The sequence below is a fragment of the Anomaloglossus baeobatrachus genome, chromosome 7, assembly GCF_048569485.1.
Source record: "Anomaloglossus baeobatrachus isolate aAnoBae1 chromosome 7, aAnoBae1.hap1, whole genome shotgun sequence".
Lineage (NCBI taxonomy): Eukaryota > Metazoa > Chordata > Amphibia > Anura > Aromobatidae > Anomaloglossus > Anomaloglossus baeobatrachus.
Genome location: NC_134359.1, coordinates 66,538,250 through 66,558,035, shown reverse-complemented (window position 1 = coordinate 66,558,035; position 19,786 = coordinate 66,538,250). Strand labels below are relative to the sequence as shown.

The window sequence follows — 19,786 nt, the reverse complement described above, 5'->3', positions numbered from 1 at the left end:
ACACGGTAGTCTGGCACGTCCCCTCCTGTGATTGACAGCTCACTGTCAATTAATATTCTCTATAGAGAGTCTGGTGTGGGTGGCACAGCTTTCTCAGCTCTGCTACATGGCTAAATCTAAAAATTCTGATTGTGTCAGAACAGCTGCACCCAGTAATATAAGTGACACATAGTTGGATTCAGGTTCTCTTTGCCTACATCATGTTGCTCGCAGATGAGATACAAATAACCTGCTAACAGATTCCATTTAAGTGTGAATAATTGCAAGAGTTCTACTTTTTAATTTTTCATCCAGATTGTATTATTATTTTTGCATACTTATAAACAAAAACCTGATTACAACAATAGGTCATTTTCAGATGATTGCTTCCCTTTAACTTGCTGTAGGAAACCATAACACAAAGACCTTGATATTCTATAGGCTGTGTGCCAAAGAACAGGCATATTTTAAGGTTTGATTTCATATACTTGAATCTTCGGAGTATCAGAAAATCAGTGATCCTCCTTGTGAGTACTACATTCAGTTGTGTGGGTCCATGGATGCCACGAGAACCGAGTGCAGCAGAATATCAGTGCATAGCTGGCGCCTTTTCTTCTAAAGTTATACAATGTCTTTTTTGAGTTTCAAAACTAAAGTGAAAATAATCCGAACACTGAATGAGACTCTACTGTAACGGGAATAGTATGAAGGGGACTGGACGCCGTGTGCGGTTTACATTAATGCCACATAAAAGTATATGGAGTTTGTCGATTTGCAGACACGTCACTGCTAAAAATATCTTGTATTTATTTAGATACAAGCAGCACAGTCTGCTCATTACATCCGCCCCGCACACATTCAATCCTCCTATACAGAGCATATAATGGCTAATTCTATACAGGCAGATGCTCTGGGGAACTTTAAAAAAGTGACACCACTTTTTTAGGTTTATTAAACTTTTTAGAATCTTTACACACATTTTAGCCCCATAAGACCCCTACAGAATGGCGGTGGTCCGGGCATGGACACCTCTCTGAACACTCACCATCGTGCAGAAGCACTCTAAATTAATTAATTCGGCATATTCTTTCAGTCCTATTCCCTCCTGTGTATAATATCCAACCCCTCATTGTGCCGCCTGCCTTTACTAACATTTGTAAGGGAATGGTTCATTCTAAAGAGCCCACTGACAGCAGCGTGGTCCTGTAATAGGGCGTGACCGGTGTATAGGTCAGTCCATGACATTTTGTCCCTCCTAAATTTTCCGCCATCATTTGTGAGTGATATTTTTGAAAAGTGGAAGGAACCGCAGCAACTCAGCCACAAAGTGTACACAAGAGAATGTTACATAGCGGGGGGCCGAGTGCTGAGGAGCAGAGCGCAGAAAAGTCACCAACGCTCTGCTGACCCCATAACTGCAGAGTCCAAACCTCCTCTGGCATTAACTGTGCATCTGGAGCTTCATGGCACGGGTTTCCATAGCACAATACTAAGCATTGGATAGAGTAGTGTAGGCTTTACACTACCAGTGGACTCTGGAACGTGTTCTGTGGAGTGACAGATCTTGCTTCTTTAACTGGTATATGATGGACAAGAATCTGAGGTTTGCGAATACCAAGAGACTGTCACCTGCCCGACTGCATGGTGCCAGTTGTAATGTTTGATATAGAGGAGGAATGTTGCTATTGGGTTGTTTTTTGAGGGTCGGCCTTGGCACCTCCGTTCTAGAGAATTAAAATCCTAATGCTTCAGGATACAAGACATTCGGGACAATTGTACTTTCTTATTTTATGGGAACAGTTTGAGGACTGCCTGTCATGGTTGTCTCCCTGTTTTTAGAGACCAGTGACAACTTTTGGACTGGAGTCTCATCTCCATCTGGGACTCTACATTTAAATTTGGTTTTGTTTCTTTTGGTACTGAAGCAGTTAATGTCTGTTTTGCGGCTAGCAGATTTCCAGAAGTGCTTGTCAGCTGCACTGTAGCCACGCCCCTTTGTGTTTAAGTAGCAAGGTTTCCCAGCAATCTTGGCTGATTATACAAATCCATTTGTATTCTGGCCCGCTTGGTAGAAGGAGCTGTGAAGCTGTGAAGGAGCGGTGAAGTAGTCACAACCGCATGTGACCGTAACTTGCCGCTAGTCCATAGGAAATGCATTGAAGTGAAACAGATTTGTGCCGGATCCGGCACTGCGGCAGAATACCGCTTATGTGAAGCCCACTTTAGTGCAACGGTGAGGCTAGCGTCTCCCACCTTCCAACTACCCTGGGCCACTACATGGTTCAGGATCTCAGGTTCCTGCTAGGCGACAGTTGAGGAGACTGTATAAGGCCTGGCTAGAAGAGTAAGGACAGCTGCAGGTGAGGATAGGAGGTGTCCAGCTACCCTTTCACTAGCTCACCATTGTTATTGTGTCCCCGGTGTTACCCCTTACTTGTTGTATTGTTTTGTTGTATTTTTGTTGTGTGTCAGACATCTGTTGGTCTGAACTCGCCTGCCACGTTTAATAGCATGACACTGCTCTTGTCAGTTCCCCATGACTGTGCCTTGGTGCACCAAGCAAGGTCCGTAAAGACATGGAGAAAGCTTGCTACCAAAGAATATGTCTGGCCAAACAAAGTCCTTACCTCAACCCCATTATAAACTTTTGGGATGAAACATTTTTTTGAGTCTAGCCCTCTCCTCCAAAATTAGTCTCTGACCTCACTAATGTTCTTCTGGATGAATGAGAAAAAATTCCCTAAGACACCTCCAACACCTTGTAAAAAACCTTCCTAGAAGAGGGGAAACTGTTGTAACTGCAGAAGGACCAACTCCATATTAATGGCTATGGATTCAGAAAGGGAAGTCAGAAAAGCTCCTGTAGATCTTATGTTTAGGTAAAATGTTAGCGTTCCCATTGACTTCCATTATACTTGGTAGACAATTCGAGACCATCAGAGTGTCCAATTGCTCGTTACAAGTACTGAGCACCCAAGCATGATATTGCTTACTCATCACTAGTTATGAGTACTGAGCACCCGAGCATTGTAGTGCTCACTTATCACTAGTTACGAGTACCGAGCTTCGTTGTGCTCGCTTATCACTAGTTACAAGTATTGAGCACCCAAGCATGGTAGTGCCCGCTCATCACTAGTTACAAGTACTGAGCACCCGAGCAAGGTAGTGCCCGCTCATCACTAGTTACAAGTACTGAGCACCCGAGCAAGGTAGTGCCCGCTCATCACTAGTTACAAGTACTGAGCACCCGAGCAAGGTAGTGCCCGCTCATCACTAACTACATGTACTGAGCACCCGAGCATGGTAGTGCTTGCGCATTACCAGTCTCTACCTTTTATACGGTAATAATTGTCTCTAAAAAGTGAAAGTGCAGCATGCTTAAAAAAAATGAAATATCTTCATTGGAAGTGTTTTTTTCCGCCTCCTTTATTATTCTATCTTTTATTTAGCTTACTTGGATAGCTCCATTTGTTCCACAGCGCTTTACAGAGATCATCATCACTGTCCCTGTTAGGGTGCACAATCTAAATTCCCTATCAGTATGTCTTTGGAGTGTGGGAGGAAACCGGAGAACCTTGGAAGAAACCCACGTAAACACGGGGAGAACATACAAACGCCTTGCAGGTGTCCTTCGTGGGACTTGAGCGCAGAACCCAGCACTGCAAGCTCCAATTCCGCAGAACATCTTTCGACACTGCTACTATCCTACCAGCTGTAGAGCCAGGGAATATTCCCGAATCTGCTTGTGTGTGGCCATAGTGAAGATCAAAAAAATTGGTCTGCACTCTGACAAGTGGGTGGTGGTGCAAGTGAAAAATGGGTCCAATCCAAGATAATAAATAAATTCACTGCACTCATAGATTGTGATGCAAAACGTTTTCCAAATTTATTGAGGCGACTGTGAAGTCATTCCGACGTTTCGACCCCGCCTGGGTCTTAGACAAGAGTCGCTTCAAGATGGGTGCCTGGGATATGGAAATTTGAGTGGGTTAATAGCGTTTGGTAGAGAATACCTTGAGGATAAAGGTCCTGGGTTTAGCCAGCGCAGTAGCGCTGTGGCTGGTGATATGGTGGATCCTGATCTATGAGTGCAGTGAATTTATTTATTAACGTGGCCATAGTGAAGGTAGAAAGTTTACTTAAGACCCATAATAACCTGGGTTTACTGTAGAGGGACAATATGAAGATTTACATCTTCCCATGCTGTCTTGGGATTCCAAAAGGAGAAAAAAAAAAATGATAATCAACCCAAGCCTCCCCCATAAACATATAAAGACAAAGCAGAGAATATGTTTGACATTTTTTGTGCTAAGGAATTTGGTTTACAGCCCAGGTCCTGTTTTTGTTAGCATTGCAGCGTGAAGATATATGCCCGGCAATTATCCCGTGTAGAGGGAATAGATAATAAAGACACATTTGCAACGCGCCACCAGGAAAGTTTTAAGGGCATTTCCTCTGATGTCGAGGCTTTTAGGAGATCTGTTATTCATCTTTTTACCACATCCTTCAATTATTTTCTTTAGTTCTAAATAAAATCTACAATCCTGTTTACAGCTTTGGAGGTTTTTTAACGGCCAAATTGCTAACAATTTAATTTAGCTCATTCTAGTAGAAATAACATGTCAGTGAGAGATAAAAATGTTACGTCGTTGGCATAAAGCAAAAAAAATAAAACTTTTTTTTTCCTTCCAGTGTGCCATTCTAATTTTAAACCCATAAAGTGTCGGTCGTAGGAATTAACGGGCGCACAACAATGCTCTACTTTTACTAGATTCGGCAAAGAAGACTTTTTTTTTTGGCTCCAAAATGAACGGTCATGAAACGTTGCTATGAGTTTGCAATTTCAATTTCATGATTCTTTTTATTTATTTTTTCACTTTTGTTTTTAGAAGTTTAACGGGATCAGTTAGCTCGTCTGACTTATGTTTTGGAATATGCATTCTTCCCATCAAGAGGAATGTAAGTTTAGAACTCAGCCATGTTCCCCTGTTATTCCTCTTGGAAATGTTTACATGAATCTACAAACCCTTTGCTATGGGTCCGGGAAAATCCCGTATGGCACACGGATGAAAGCTGCACGCCATCTGTGTGACACCAACTAGTATTAAATGTATTAAAAAATAATAAAACATTTTTGGGTGAAAGATGTGCAAAGATATTAGATTGATAGAACAGCTATTTAGTCAAATAAATAAATGGAGGAAAATGATGTGGGGTCCTCCCAATGATGTGGGGCCCTCAGCTGTCTGCTTTACCTTGTCTGGTTATCAAAACAGAGGGGATCCCACACCGTTTTTTTTATACTATTTACTTAAATATTTTAAAAAAATTGGCATGGGGTCCACCCCATTTTTGATAACCAGCAAAGGTAAAGCAGACAGCTGCAGACTGATATTAACACGCTGGAAAGATCAATATTTATTGTGCACTTCCCAGCTTAAAAATACCAGCCCGCAGCTGCCCCTGAAGTGACGCATCATGTTAGATGTGCCAATTCTGGCGCTTTGCCTCAGTTCTTCCCGACTGTACTGGCAATCAGGGTAATGGTAGTGTGGGTTGATGTCAGTTTGAAGTGTCAGCTGATATCAATCCCTGATGTTAGTAATGGAGAGGCATCTATCAGACACCCCTATTACTAAACTCTGTAAAAAAAAAAAAATAAAAAAAAAAAAGCACAATTTTTTTTTAAGGAAAAAACACTTTTTGTCTCTTTCCCTGGTTCACCACTTTATTTAAAAAAATCCCAGGCAGGTCCGACATAATCCAGATATTCTGACGTAGTCCAAGGGTATCTTATGTAGTCCACAAATAGAAACCTGAACTACATAAAAAGATTAAAAAAAAGGCAAGATACTGTCCCTTGTTCACCAATTATAAAGCAAAGTTCCCATTTTCTAAGGAGTCCAGTAGTTCCCACGACGTTCCTCTATTAATTCTATCAAAGGCTATGGAATCTCAGAACAAGGCTCCAAAGACTTTTTCAGCAGCAGCCACTCCCGGCTCAGTCTGCGCTCTGCGAGACCTGACGACATTGGTAAGTGGTTACTTTAATAACCTCCTCGCTTATCACTGAGGTGGAGTTACTGGCATCACCCCTCATCAGTCGCCGGATCTAGAGGAACGCAGCGCAAGGTGGGAGTGGCTGCTGCTCAAAGTCCATGGAGCCTCCTTCTGAGGCTCCATAGCCTTTGATCTACATAGATGAGGAACGTAGTGAAACCACTGGACTATGTCGAACCTGGGAACTTTGCTTTCTAATAAATTGGTGAACAAGGGACAGTGTCATGTTTTTATTTTTCTCTTTTTAGGATTTTCAGTTTTTTGTTTTTACATAAACTATTTTTTGTGGTTTTTTTTTTTTTGTTTTTACTTACTGAGTTAGTAATGGGGGTGTCTAATAGACGCCTCTACATTACTAACACCAGATCTTGAGGCCAGCTGACACCAACTCCAACTACCGTTACCCCGATTTCCAATGAAAAGGGCAATTGGAAAGAGCCGAGGTGAAGCACCAGAATTATCACATGTAATGTGATGTGATGTACCACCTCTGGGGCAGCTGAGGGCTGGCATTTTTAAAGCTGGGAAGGGGTAAATAACCATGGATATTCCCGGCCTGATCTTATTTGCTCACATTTGCATGCTTTATCAAGCATCACACCCCTGAAATATATAAAAAGCTTTTTTTTAAAAAAAATAGGTAAAATTAGATATTCAGGAGAAATACAAGTGTGTACCAAAATAGAACAGCTGACAGGTCATCAGTAAGAAGCCACTTCCAAATACAATTTAGTAGACAATTGCCAAAATTTCAAGCAGGAACTGCAGTGCTCATCTTCTCGGGATACATGATGCAATCCTGAATGCAGAATCGGTGTGACGCTTGAAAAGTAAGATTATAAGTGTCCTTATTTTATGTTTTCAGATGACAGACGAGTTTTGTCTGGATAAATTTGCTATACTTTATAGCAAAAAAAACCCAAAAACCAAAAGTTGTCTTCTTAAAGGGGTTGTCTCATGACCAAAGTTAATTTTAATCAATAGATCTGGAATAATAATAATTTCCACAATTGGATGGGTTTTAAGTGAATAAATAAATAAATGTTCCTGTGCGGAGATAATCTTATATACTGTATGTGTCCCTGCTGTGTACTGTGTAATGGCCGTGTCTGACCGTACAGTGACATGGTCTAATCATACCACATCTCCTGGGCCGAGGAGGGTATAAAGGGGGCTTTACACGCAGCGACATCGCTAGCGATGTCGCTGGTGAAAGCACCCGCCGTCTGTTGTGCGTCACGGGCAAATCGCTGCCTGTGGCGCACAATATCGTTAGGAGCCATCACACGGACTTACCTTCCTAGCGACATCGCTGTTGCCGGCGAACCGCCTCCTTTCTAAGGGGGAAGTCCGTGCAGCATCACAGCGGCGTCACTAAGCGGCCGCCCAATAGAAGCGGAGGGGCGGAGATGAGCGGCCGTAACATCCCACCCATCTCCTTCCTTCCTCATTGCCGGCAGCCTCAGGTAAGCTGTAGCTCATCGGTCCCGAGGTGTCACACGTAGCGATGTGTGCTGCCTTAGGAATGACGAACAACCTGCGTCCTTTGCCAGCAACGATTTTTGGAAAAGGAACGACGTGTCAACGATGGACGATTTGGTGAGAATTTTCCATTGTTAACGGCCGTTCGTTGGTGTCACACGCAACGACGTTGCTAACGATGCCGGATGTGCGTCACGGAATCTGTGACCCCGACGATATATCAATAGATTTGTCGTTGTGTGTAAACGGGGCCTTAAGAGTATACAGATATAACACAGGATTGCAAATAATTGTTTGAAATTAAACATTTAAAAAAACCCCCAAAAAACAGGCAGGGAAATGTTTTACCTCCCAAAAAGAATCAGCTATGATATCAGTCTGTAATATCTCTATGCTCTTTTGCAACCTCCCCTGCCCAGGAGATGTGGTATGATCAGATCATGTTCCTGTACAGACAGACACGACCATTACACAGTATATAGCAGGGACACATATATAAGATTATCTCAGCACAGGAACATTTTTTTTATTTTAATTTTTTTTTTTTTAAAACACATGAAATTACGGAACTTATTATTAATTTAATAGTATGGCTGGATTGTGGTAACGTTTAGCATTCAGTACCCAGCTGTTATGGCAAACTACAGAAGTAGCACATGGTATATGATGAGGCACAGAGCAAGCAGTAAACAGCGGATATTCCAAATACCAACTTATCCCCAGCAGTAGACATACCTGCACGTGGACAGAGGAGAGAACTGAACACCTTTTTCTTTGCACTCTTGGACAATCCTCTCTTTAACGTTCCGGCAGAGATCGAGCACTCTAGATTTCAGGGGGAAAAAAGTTAATGTTCAGTTCATACTCTAGCTAGACAAAATTGAAAAACTTAAATGCATTTTGAGAATTATTTCTACATTTCTGCTTACTTTCAGTGACTGAAAGCATCCAGCAGCCCCTTTATTAGCAGAATTAGCAGAATGTGGGGCCCCCTTTGATCATACAGTGATTATATAACTAGTAATAGGTCATCACTTTATGAGATGGAAAGAACATAAAATCCCTCATCTGAGAATGTGATTTGAGCTGCTAAAACAATTTACCTGTCCCATGGAACAGAGGTCTCAAATGACTCTCCTATCAGATAATAATCCATGCCGAGGTCCTACAGGACACAAACATACTGGATGTTATAAGCAAATTCACAATAAAATGGATGAAGAAGACAAAGAGAGACGGAGATTACCAAAGGAGAGGTCACACAACTATATACTGTACTACATACATGATCTGTAAATAGACTGGTTTTAGTGCCATTATGGTCTGTTACTGTACCTATGAACAGGAGAACATATGATGGGAGAGAAGACACTGGCTGGGTCACTGCTGGATGCAGAATGACCTGTATTGCACCACTGACCGAGCAAGCGGCTGCTCCAGTGAAAGGTAAAGCTAATGCTTTAGATCAGGGATGTACAACCTATTCTGGTCCAAGGATCTCCTTGTCTTATTGATGTGGCCACACTAAAACTCGACAGGTTTTCCCATCTAAGATATTTAGGGCACATCCAAAATATATATCAGAAATGATTGGTGTCAATTACTTTTCAGGACTCTGACCTTCTTTCCCGTTTGCAGTGGATTGCTTCAATACTCTTGATATTACAATGAAAATAGCTTCATTGATGTATGCCACCTCATTATTACTTAGGCCGCTTTCACACTGCGTTATAACCTACGTTCACTGGTCCCGTCGGAGCTTCCGTCCGAAGCCTCCCCCTGCAAATTGGAGTCACACACGGCCCTGTAATGCACCATTTTCGGGTGTATACGCTTTGGACACCCAGACGTAGAAGACTGCGCCTGCAGAAAGCGTATACGCCTGAATATGGTGGAAGACAGGGCACAGTGTGACTCAGTCTGCACTATTATAATCAATGGCCTCGTTGGCGCATGCATCTGAAACCAGTTTTGCAAAGGGGGGGGTTCAGACAGAGGCTTCGATGGGATCAGTGAACATAGGTAATAACGCACTGTGAAAGCGGCCTTACAGAAGAGTGACAAGACTCTGGAGACTCCCACTTCACAAATATAGGAGAGTCCCAAAGATGGCCGCTCAGAGCACCATTAATACTTACTAATACCTGCTCCAAAGCTAATCACCTTCCCTCTTCTCTTTAGTATGGAAAGAAGATATGAGCAGCTCTGTCAGATGTAGGTAACCAGCCTATGACAAAATGTTACAGGGCCATAGAGAATGGCATGCCAAGTTGCATATGTCTGCAGGTTATGCTCCCCTGCTTGATTCTGTAAGCTCCTACAGCCTGGGTGCTTTTTTGCCCTTTTGGAAACTAACAAACAGCTGCACTCTGAATTGTTATGGCATGCTTTAGCATTTCAGAGTGCAGCTGTTTATTTGTTAGAGTATGTTTCATGTTCAGTATGCACCTGTTCACACTTGTGTGTTAGTAAGTGCCGTCAGTTTTTCTTTCCAGTTTAGATTTTAGAAACTAACAGAGAACCACAACATGACTAAGAAACACATACGACTGTGACAGAGAGCACCAGGCGACTTTAAGGCTTTGTGCGCACTAGAAATGTGAAGTTTCTCAAGAAAATTTCTTGAGAAACTTCTGGGAGTGGAAGATTTCCAGACCTCGGGAAAAAATCCGAACCAAATCCGCGGTAAATCCGCATGCGGATTTGCCGCGAATTTGCCACGATTTTCCCGCAGGTTGTTCCCTGCGGATTTTGCAGACTGTACTGCAGAAATCCGCAGGTACCTGCGGAAAAGAATTGACATGCTCATTTTCTCAAGAAATTTTCTCAAGAAAATCTTCAAGGAAATTTCTTGAGAAAAATCCGCAGCGTGCGCACAGCTATTTTTTTTTTCTCATAGGATTTGCAGGGAAATGTCTGCACAAAGATTGCAGACATTTCTCAAGAAATTTCCACAGCAAATCCGCGGGTAAATCCACGGGTAAAACGGCCTAGTGCGCACAGAGCCTGAAGGGAACATGTCAAAACTGTTTTATATATGGAAGAGGTGGTGTGACTGTATAGGTGCTTTTTGCAATATAAGCATGATACCTTTGATATAATTCACTGAAAAGGACATAAATTCAGAAAAAAAAAAAAAAAATCACCAGAAAGAAAAAGCCACCAGCCAAGACGGGTCAAAATGGCAGATGCACTCGCAGGATGCAGCCGGCCCCTTATGGTAAAGGTGGGGGTAACACACCTTTTTTTTGTAGGAATCAGACAGGCCAGTCATCAGAAATCTAGCATAAAGGTAATATGCAAATCTATCTGGATGTGCATTGGGGCGTGTCCATGCACAGACTATCTTCAAAGTGACACGCCCTAGGACACTTGATTTGTATGTGTTTTACACATTAGATTTCTAATGACTGCCTCATCGGATCATCACACTAAAAGGGTCTTTTATTAGGGAAAAAGAGCCTATATACCGTAGTCATTCCACTTCTTCCATATGTAAAAATATACAGGCTCCCTTCGATAGGTCCCTCTGAGAAGCAATAGCCTTCATACCCGGGTGTTCCTATTTGTAGGAATGCAGCCAGATGATGAGACATTAATAAATCAAGCATTAAATCTCCCGGAATCTGTTCCTCATTGTGAATAAGTACCAAATAATGCACTGACTTCTCAATTGACCACTCGCTCATCAATCGCAGCAACATCTGCATAACCTGAACTAATACGTCTTTATTTGACTTCTATAGCAAGAGAAAAAGCTGAAAAAGAAAATGACAGCATCTGCTTGGAAAAGAAGAAAACAAGACAAAGCCGTGTAGCAAATTTTAAAGGGATCCTTTATAAAGCTCTCAATATTCCTTAGGGTCAGAATATGTCAATATTCACACTGGTGACCAGACAAAGAGGGGAGGAAAATGGATGCGACCTACCCGAAGGTAAGCAATGACGAATGTCAGCATGTAACCTCTCTGGCCATTATCTTCGCCTGCTGCCAGACCTCTGCAATTGTAAAGATGGTCAATGATTAACTGGATATTTATGCACAATCGTTACATGCTGAAGTCATAGTATTTCAATAGGGGGGAAAAATACACAAACACATACATTACAATGGATAAAACAAGGACGTTTGACTTAAACCACTCTGTGCCGTTAAGATCATGTAACAATATATTTAGGTGGGATTCGGAACACTTTCCTTTTAAATCACGATCTTTATTATTTATCATATTCTGCTGGAAACCAGTGCCATGAACCCTGCAAAGCTCCACAGCCAGGATGAGGGTCATTGTATATTGGAAAACTGGCTTAGGTTATGTGCGTTCTTTCCGAAACCCACCTGAAAAAGTGCTAACTAAACGATCGAAAGAATGAGCATAGTATATCTAATATATAAAGTAGTGTGTGTGTGTGTGTGTGTGTGTGTGTGTGTGTGTGTGTGTGTGTGTGTGTGTGTGTGTGTGCGTGCGTTTGCGTGGGTATAATTATATATATATAGATTACTGTATATGTCCGCTAAAGGAATCCGCACCGTCACATTAACAATCACATCATTTTGCACAGACACTTCATGTGACTCAGGGAACGTCATGGACTGTTTTGAAAAGAAAATTTAACCCCGCGCTTTACAGTTACTCTCTAAAAAACCTGCCTCCATTAAAGTCAATGGAGCTGCAAGCTCTAGGTTATTAATGTCGGTGGGGAGACTGATAGAGACAGAGGGAGAGAGAGAGAGGGAGAAAGACAGACAGAGGGAGAAAGAGACAGAGAGGGAGAAAGAAACAGAGAGAGGGAGAAAAAGACAGAGAGGGAGAAAGAGACAGACAGAGGGAGAAAGACAGACAGAGGGGGGAAAAGAGACAGACAGAGAGGGGGGAAAAGAGACAGACAGAGAGGGGGGAAAAGAGACAGACAGAGGGGGAAAGAGACAGACAGCCAGATACAGAGATAGACACACACAGATACAGAGATAGACACACACAGACATGGATAGAGACAGACACACACAGTCAGACAGAGACAGACAGGGAAAGAGACCGATACGGAAAGAGACAGACAGACAGGTAAAGAGATGGACACAGAGAAAGACAGGGACACACAGAGACAGACACACAGACTGACAGGGAGACAGTTACTATCCCGAGCAACGCCCGGGTACTACAGCTAGTTATATATAAAAACAACTCACTGTGTATAAAATAATAGGAATCATAAACATAAACTCAGGCTTTAGAGCATCGTACAACGGTTTCAATTTTCCAAAGACACCACCTTTCTCGTTGAATGGAGTTAGAAGAAAAAAAAAAAAGCTTCAGGATTACAAAACACGAAAATAAGTAAATAAATAATAATAAAAAAAAAAAATAAATGAGCATTTCACAAAGTGTCTACCTCTGGAAAAGCTCTACTAGTTTGCCAGCGTGAAAAATAGTGTGCAGAAAAAGAGGGTTGTCCAGTCAATGCAAGTGTATTGAGCAAGTCTGCGCCTATCTAGCTGGATTCTGGCCGGGAGTGTGCATATCGCATACTCGTGGCCACGTGACCGTCATTACCGCCTCTGACACTGGAGAATCCTCATAGCACACAGTGCAAGAGATGAGAGGACTCACAAGTCTGCAATCACATAGAGGGACACAGAGGGACTGCAGACTTGTCATTTAGACCAGACAACCCCTTTTAAATAAAATCTTGGTGGAGTTTCACCATTTTAATTATTTTTAGTTTAGTGCCATTTAGTGCCATTAATTCGACAGATCTTTACAGACATCATCATCACTGTCCCCATTGGGGCTCATATTTCCCTACCAGTATGTCTTTGGAGAGTGGGAGGAAACCGGAGAACCCGGAAGAAACGCACGCAAACACAGGGAGAACATACAAACTCCTTGCAGATGTTGTCCTTGGTAGGATTTGAACCCAGGACCCTAGTGTTGCAAAGCCACTATGCTAACCACTGAGCCAGTGTACTGCTCATATAACACTATTCTACAACTTTAGCATATTCCTTACACAACAGAACAAAAGTCAAAATACATAAAATACAAAATGACTACACAATGTCTATTTTTTTGTACATTATTTGCAAGGAATTTTCCAAATAAGGGGGATTTTTCTTATGGTCATGCCCACAGGCTTATTTTTGCACTTCCATTTTTGTCCTTCCCTTCTCACTAGCACGATATCTTTTTTCCTGTCGACATAGCTGTATGAGGAGTATAAAGTCTTTTTAAATAAGTGTGTGTATATATATATATATACACACACACAAACGGGATATATATCTATCTATACATATATCTATATATTATATTATATATATATATATATATATATATATATATATATATATATATATATATAGATATATATATATATATATGGGTAATATATCTCTCTCTCTCATATATTATATATATATATATATTTATTTTTTTAATTTATTTTTTAATGGCTGATCTGTAGTTTTTAATGAGGAAAGGGCAGGAGGGGGTATTTAAGATAAAATGTATAAAAGTTTAAATTTGATTTTTAAACAGTTTATTTTTTTCCCTCCAGGGTACTTGAACCTGCTTATTCTATATACTGTATTGTAGAATATGCTGAAATTGATGACCTATGAGGCTCATCCATAGGAGGACCAAAATGGCAGTAATAGGGGCTGCAATAGTAGTGATCGCACCTCGCTCTGGTCACTGCTCCTATAGGCAGATGTTGGCTGTATAACAGATGCCATAACTCACCCTGCACACAACCTGTGATAAAAAAATAATATAAAAAAAATATCAGTCTCAGGTCGCTAAAGCACCACTCCAGTGTTTGTTTTTCAACTCTGGAGTGGCGCTTTAAATCTGTCCCCTGCCATATACTCACCTTGCGGCATCAGCCTTTTTCTGCGCCGATCTGGTCCCGGGCAGCGATCTTGTGCTCATAACTTCTGACTGGCTGGAAGTCAGTAGTTACAACGCAACTTCAAACTCCCAAGTTGTGACCTCCGCCGCGCTCCATGATACACTGGAGATGTCAGCAGGTTACAAATCACAGGAGACCACAGGGAACAATGCTGGAAAAACATCAAGACGGCAGCAAGCGCATATAAGACCAGGGGTGGGGGACTTACAAAAACAAACAAAAAAAACCCAAAACAAAACAAAAACTGAGTGATGCTTTAAGGATTAAATAGCCATATTTTGTTTAATTTTTATCTATCTGCTTTTCACAATTTCTTAGATGATGGGTTAGGGGTATGTATTTATGAGTGAGGTGTGAATTTATTTAAAAGTGGGGATAAGTCAAATGGGTAATTTTACAAAAAGGTAGACGTGTCAGATATAATAGGACCTATTTTCATAACTGATGGGACAAACCTGATATATGCCACTTCCGGACCTTAATGTTTCCATTTATAGTCACAGTAATGCCCCGCTAAATATGACCAGACCCTGAACTGGAACTCTGATTTATGTATCCATGAGTCAGGTCATCCTTACGGCCCAGCTAACCATTACTAAAAAAAAAAATGTAAATCTTCAGTTGAACTTTCCATATCTGAAGTTTAAAATCTGTCTCTTTCAGAGTCCAACTAGAAACCTTACAACTTCAGGTTATCTGGATGCAGATCTAAGACGCCCCTCGGGCTTCCATAGGGCATTATTGATAACTGAACTTTAGGTTGATCATATTTTTGATATTCTGTTGGAAAACAAATGAGGACAGATGATGATGTTTTATGTATTTGGCTCCTTTATGGATACCAGTGATCACATCCCAATTACCAGTAGCTGGATTCTTGTAATGACTGAACACCTTAATTTACGTCATCTCTCTATTTCTGATATCTACCAAAAAGTAAGTTAAATTAACACTTTCTTTTTAAAGAGAATCAGTCATCAGGATGAGGCATGAGAAACTAAAAGCTATGGGTATGAAGACGCTGTCCTACTGATTTAAGTGGTATCTATATAGTAGAAATCCTCAACCTGGTTATTCTTTAATCAATATTAGAAGTTTTGGTGCAATGAGTTGTTCATGTATCGGGGCAGGTCTCCCGGGGCAGGACTTAATCCCTGCCACAGCCCCACAGCTGCCTCTGGTGTAAAAATTTTCATGCGGTTTAATATTACACACCGGCGTCCGTGCTTAGTCGTGGCAGAGAGCGTGCAGATCGATCTGGTCACAGGCTTCAGTACAATAGTGCCACTGTCGCCGCATGAGTACATATCCTCCCGGCAAGCTTCAGTAAAATGGTGACGTGGTGACACATGCGCAGATTGACAATTCAGCTCAATGACGAGCAGAGATCTCACTCTGTGCATGCGCCAACAACGGCAAGTGAAAGAAACTGGTTTCGCCATTACAAAATTATTTATTTTATTTAATTTTAACATCAAGTGTTTTATTGATTAATTAAAAAAAAAAATTGGAATGACAGTTTCTCTTAAGACAAGAAACATTTTTGTGCCATGAGATGGTCTCCTATGGATAGGCATAATCTGCTATAATTTTCTACCAGGTAAAAAAGAAAAAAAATATAAAAAACACTAAAAAGATATTTTAAATAGAAGCTGGAGGTTGACACATGCTAGGCATTAAAATACATGGCAGTCCATGAAATTGTTCAAGGGGGTTGGGTTCATACAAGGAGTTCCGGTAAAGTTGAGCAAAAAAATTCAAGCTCCCCTGGTCCGGCGTCCAGTCCTGTGTGGTAGCCAGACCCGGGCAGTCTTCACTTCTGTAGTCAGCATTGCCAGCATGGCATGCTTGGACCTATTACAAGACATTGCCAGGATGCTAGTCAAAGGATGCCATCTGCAGAATCGGCAGCACGGTGGCTCAATAGTTAGTACAGTGGCTTTGTAGCGCGGAGGTCAGGGTAGAGATGAGTGAACCTGAGATTTGTTGTTCGCTGTTCATACCAAACACAAGACTTTACATAAAAAAAAAAAATAATAAAAAAAAAACCAAAAAAACAAAAAGCAATTTGAGTTTGGAGATCGTATGCAAACATCGCTGTGTTCGGGTACGCTCGGTGCTCGGCCCAGTGAGAGCCACTTGCAGTGTTTGATCACCTCACACTGGGGGTAGCAACAGCATAACCGGATGTAGTGTGCACCCAAAAAAATTTAAAAAAATAAATAAAATATAGAAAAACCCTGCCCATCTGAGTCGAACTTCCATGGGTTCAAATCCCACCAAGTACAACATCTACAAAGAGTTTGTATGTTCTCCCAGTGTTTGCTTGGGTTTCCTCCCACACTCCAAAGTCATAGTTATACGGAATGTAGATTCTGAGCCCCAATAGGGACAGTGATCATGAGGTCTAAAGCACAGTATAAATTAATGTCGCTATATAAACTGGTAAAAACCAATCAATCAATCTGATAGGACACTGAATAAGGGCGGCGCTAATTGTTTCCAGCTTCGCATAGACAGGGGGACAATCCCTTCATAGATAACATAAGGCAGCTTGTGCAATTACTAATCCTGTCCAATGTTAGGACATAACTGTTGTCAGTCTAAGAATGTGCCAAATTTTCAAGAATGGCTGTAAGAAGAAAAAAAAAAAAGGGGGGGGGGTCTAAAATTGCATCTATTTATCAAACGTTACTCCAACTCTCAGTTGACTTCTTTGGGTCCATTTGTTTTTTTACTCTAATTTTAATGCAAATTGGCAAACTTTGTGTATTTCTAGCCATGCCTTCCTTCTCTCCCAAGTCAATCATTCTCATCAAATGGGTGGCATAAATGTATCTAAACTTAATGCAACAACGTGTCTCAAACTAAATGCAACAACTTTTGCCAAATTTACCCTCCATAGTTGAGGAGCCTGCCAATGGTAAGGCCTAGGACACATGGCGAGAACGCCTGTGCGAGTGGAACGCGATAAAATATTGCATTCCACTCGGACTAATATTACTCTATGGGCCCCCTCGCATGAGCAATTATTTTTTCAGCCCTAACCGGACCAAGAAAACAGTCGCAGCATGCTGCGAGTGGAATGAGATCGTATTCCACTCACACCCATGCAAGTCTATGGGGCGAGAGAAATATCGCACTGCACTCGCGTTACACCGGTGTAACGCGAGAGCAGTGCAATTCTCGCATCAGCCGGCAACAGAGAAGATGGGGAGATAAATCCCTCCCTCTCCTTCGCAGCGCCGGCCCGCCCCTCTGCAGCTGAGGTCTGATCGCACGATGGGACCAGTCACATGACACTCACCTCAGACTGTGCTGCGAGTGTGAGCGAAGTGTCATGCGAGGACTCACTGTAATTCCTGTGTAGCCTCAGCCTAAGTCTGCTCCAATATTTTACACATTTCAAGCTCACTTCGCAGCCTGTTATAATTATGTAAAATTTTGTGAACACCAAAAAAAACAGAACAGATGTACTAATTATTTTCAGAACCAAGATTATTTTTTTGTCTTATCACAAACTCTTCTTATTAAATTACCAATACATATAATGACTTAACCATTACTCAATGATTTCGGGGTCCTCTCTCTATCTATATCCCAGATTACTTGGCATGTAATTGAAATAATCCTGGAACATGGATGATCAAGAACGTAGGGTGACCATGAGAAATAAATATATATGTATTAAAAACAACAGCAGATAATTATCTTAATTAGTCTGGAAATGAGTGTGGCCTCTCCGTGATAGATCTGGTGTATAATTGCCTACCCGCCGTGCAGTCTTTCACCCCTAGTGACACAAAATGATTTCATGATATACAAGTGGCTACACATGAAGGATGGGAAGAACTGCGGATCGGTGTCACTGATCACAGATCCATCAACTCCCATCTTCTACCTCATTTCCTCATGATGGGCCAATGGACGAAAAGTAAAATTAAACATGGGCTCAGGCCGAAACACCATCGGGGCAGAGATGGAGTGACAAATTCGGATACTCAAATGGAAAAATTGGGGGGTGTTGGTGGGGGTAAGAAAAGGCAAGCTGAGCAAATGCCATTTTATTTGCTGTGCTTTCCATCGATCAGCCATGTAATCCATCAAGGAAGACGGACAGAAAACTCCCCGTCATTACTCAGCCTGTTACCAGAGTGAAATGTTTTCTGTCCCTTTGTAGCAGCACAAAACAATTAGTGACAGGGGGTGGGCTATTGACTATTTATCAAATCTTCTGGATTACTCCGTTTCCCTTCTAAAACATAGGACTCTAAGCGGTAGTGGCCACACAAAAAAAAAATTAAATATTAACTTTCCTCCGTCGTTATCCACAAGACAAAAGAAAAAATATATAATCAATCAATATACAAGACTGACCACTAAACTGACAAACACTGCATCCATAAAGGTGATAAATAGCTACAGGACGATGCTTAAAAGACACCTACACATTCAGAAATACAGAAATACACTGAAGAAGGATCGGTTATACCTGAAAGTAGCAGAAAACACCATAAAATCATTGGTTGTGTGCACAAGAGGCTAGATAACAAAACTGGAATAAAATATTAAAATTTTTCTAGTATATTACTTTAGGCATTTATGGTAGGTTTGTAGATGGTTTATTATATAGTTTATGTTCTTATACCGGACACTTATTTGATACTGTACAGTTAATGGTGTTTATGTAACTGCACCATAATTTACCTTCATTGGGACAGACTAAAATCACTCATTATAAGCAAAAAGAAATGCACGGACTAATGAGTGATTTTACTAACCAAAAGAAACCTGCGGCACATTTTGAATTCACAGTGTAGGGCCAACCACAAAGATGTAAAAAAGTGTTGAACCCATACCAACTCCAATAACCATATAAGCAAGGAGAAACAACGGAGTTTTGAGGTATAAAAATTAAAATACAATTTTATGACAAAATGTTAAAAAAAATTACATATAAATAACATTAGCACATGACACGACTTAAATGGATATGTAAAGAGTTAAATCTACAGTTATGCAAATACGGTGGGAAGGCAAGCATAGGTGGCTGGGTATACACACCTATCCTGGCACAACCGTCGGGTCCTCCTCGCGGAGCTCCTTCCCCACCGGCACGTCGGGTCCTCCTCGCGGAGCTCCTTCCCCACCGGCACGTCGGGTCCTCCTCGCGGAGCTCCTTCCCCACCGGCACGTCGGGTCCTCCTCGCGGAGCTCCTTCCCCACCGGCACGTCGGGTCCTCCTCGCGGAGCTCCTTCCCCACCGGGAAATCTCTCTCTCGTATACAGAGAGAGATGGAAGTCAATGGAAACTGGAGCCTTTTTGCCAGAAACCCATTCAAATTCCCTGAATGTT

The 19,786-nt window shown here is 41.6% G+C and overlaps 1 protein-coding gene across 1 annotated transcript in view; it reads right to left on the bottom strand.

Moving 5' to 3' along the window:
• The window catches only part of AGPS (alkylglycerone phosphate synthase), a 289,261-nt gene that overhangs the window by 51,064 nt on the left and 218,411 nt on the right, over positions 1-19,786 (bottom strand). Inside the window, exons 15-17 of the mRNA XM_075317376.1 lie at positions 11,451-11,520; positions 8,625-8,686; positions 8,257-8,346 (exon numbers count right to left, since the gene is read on the bottom strand). Coding sequence (XP_075173491.1) covers positions 8,257-8,346; positions 8,625-8,686; positions 11,451-11,520 — 222 coding nt within the window. The remainder of the gene's footprint in view (positions 1-8,256; positions 8,347-8,624; positions 8,687-11,450; positions 11,521-19,786) is intronic.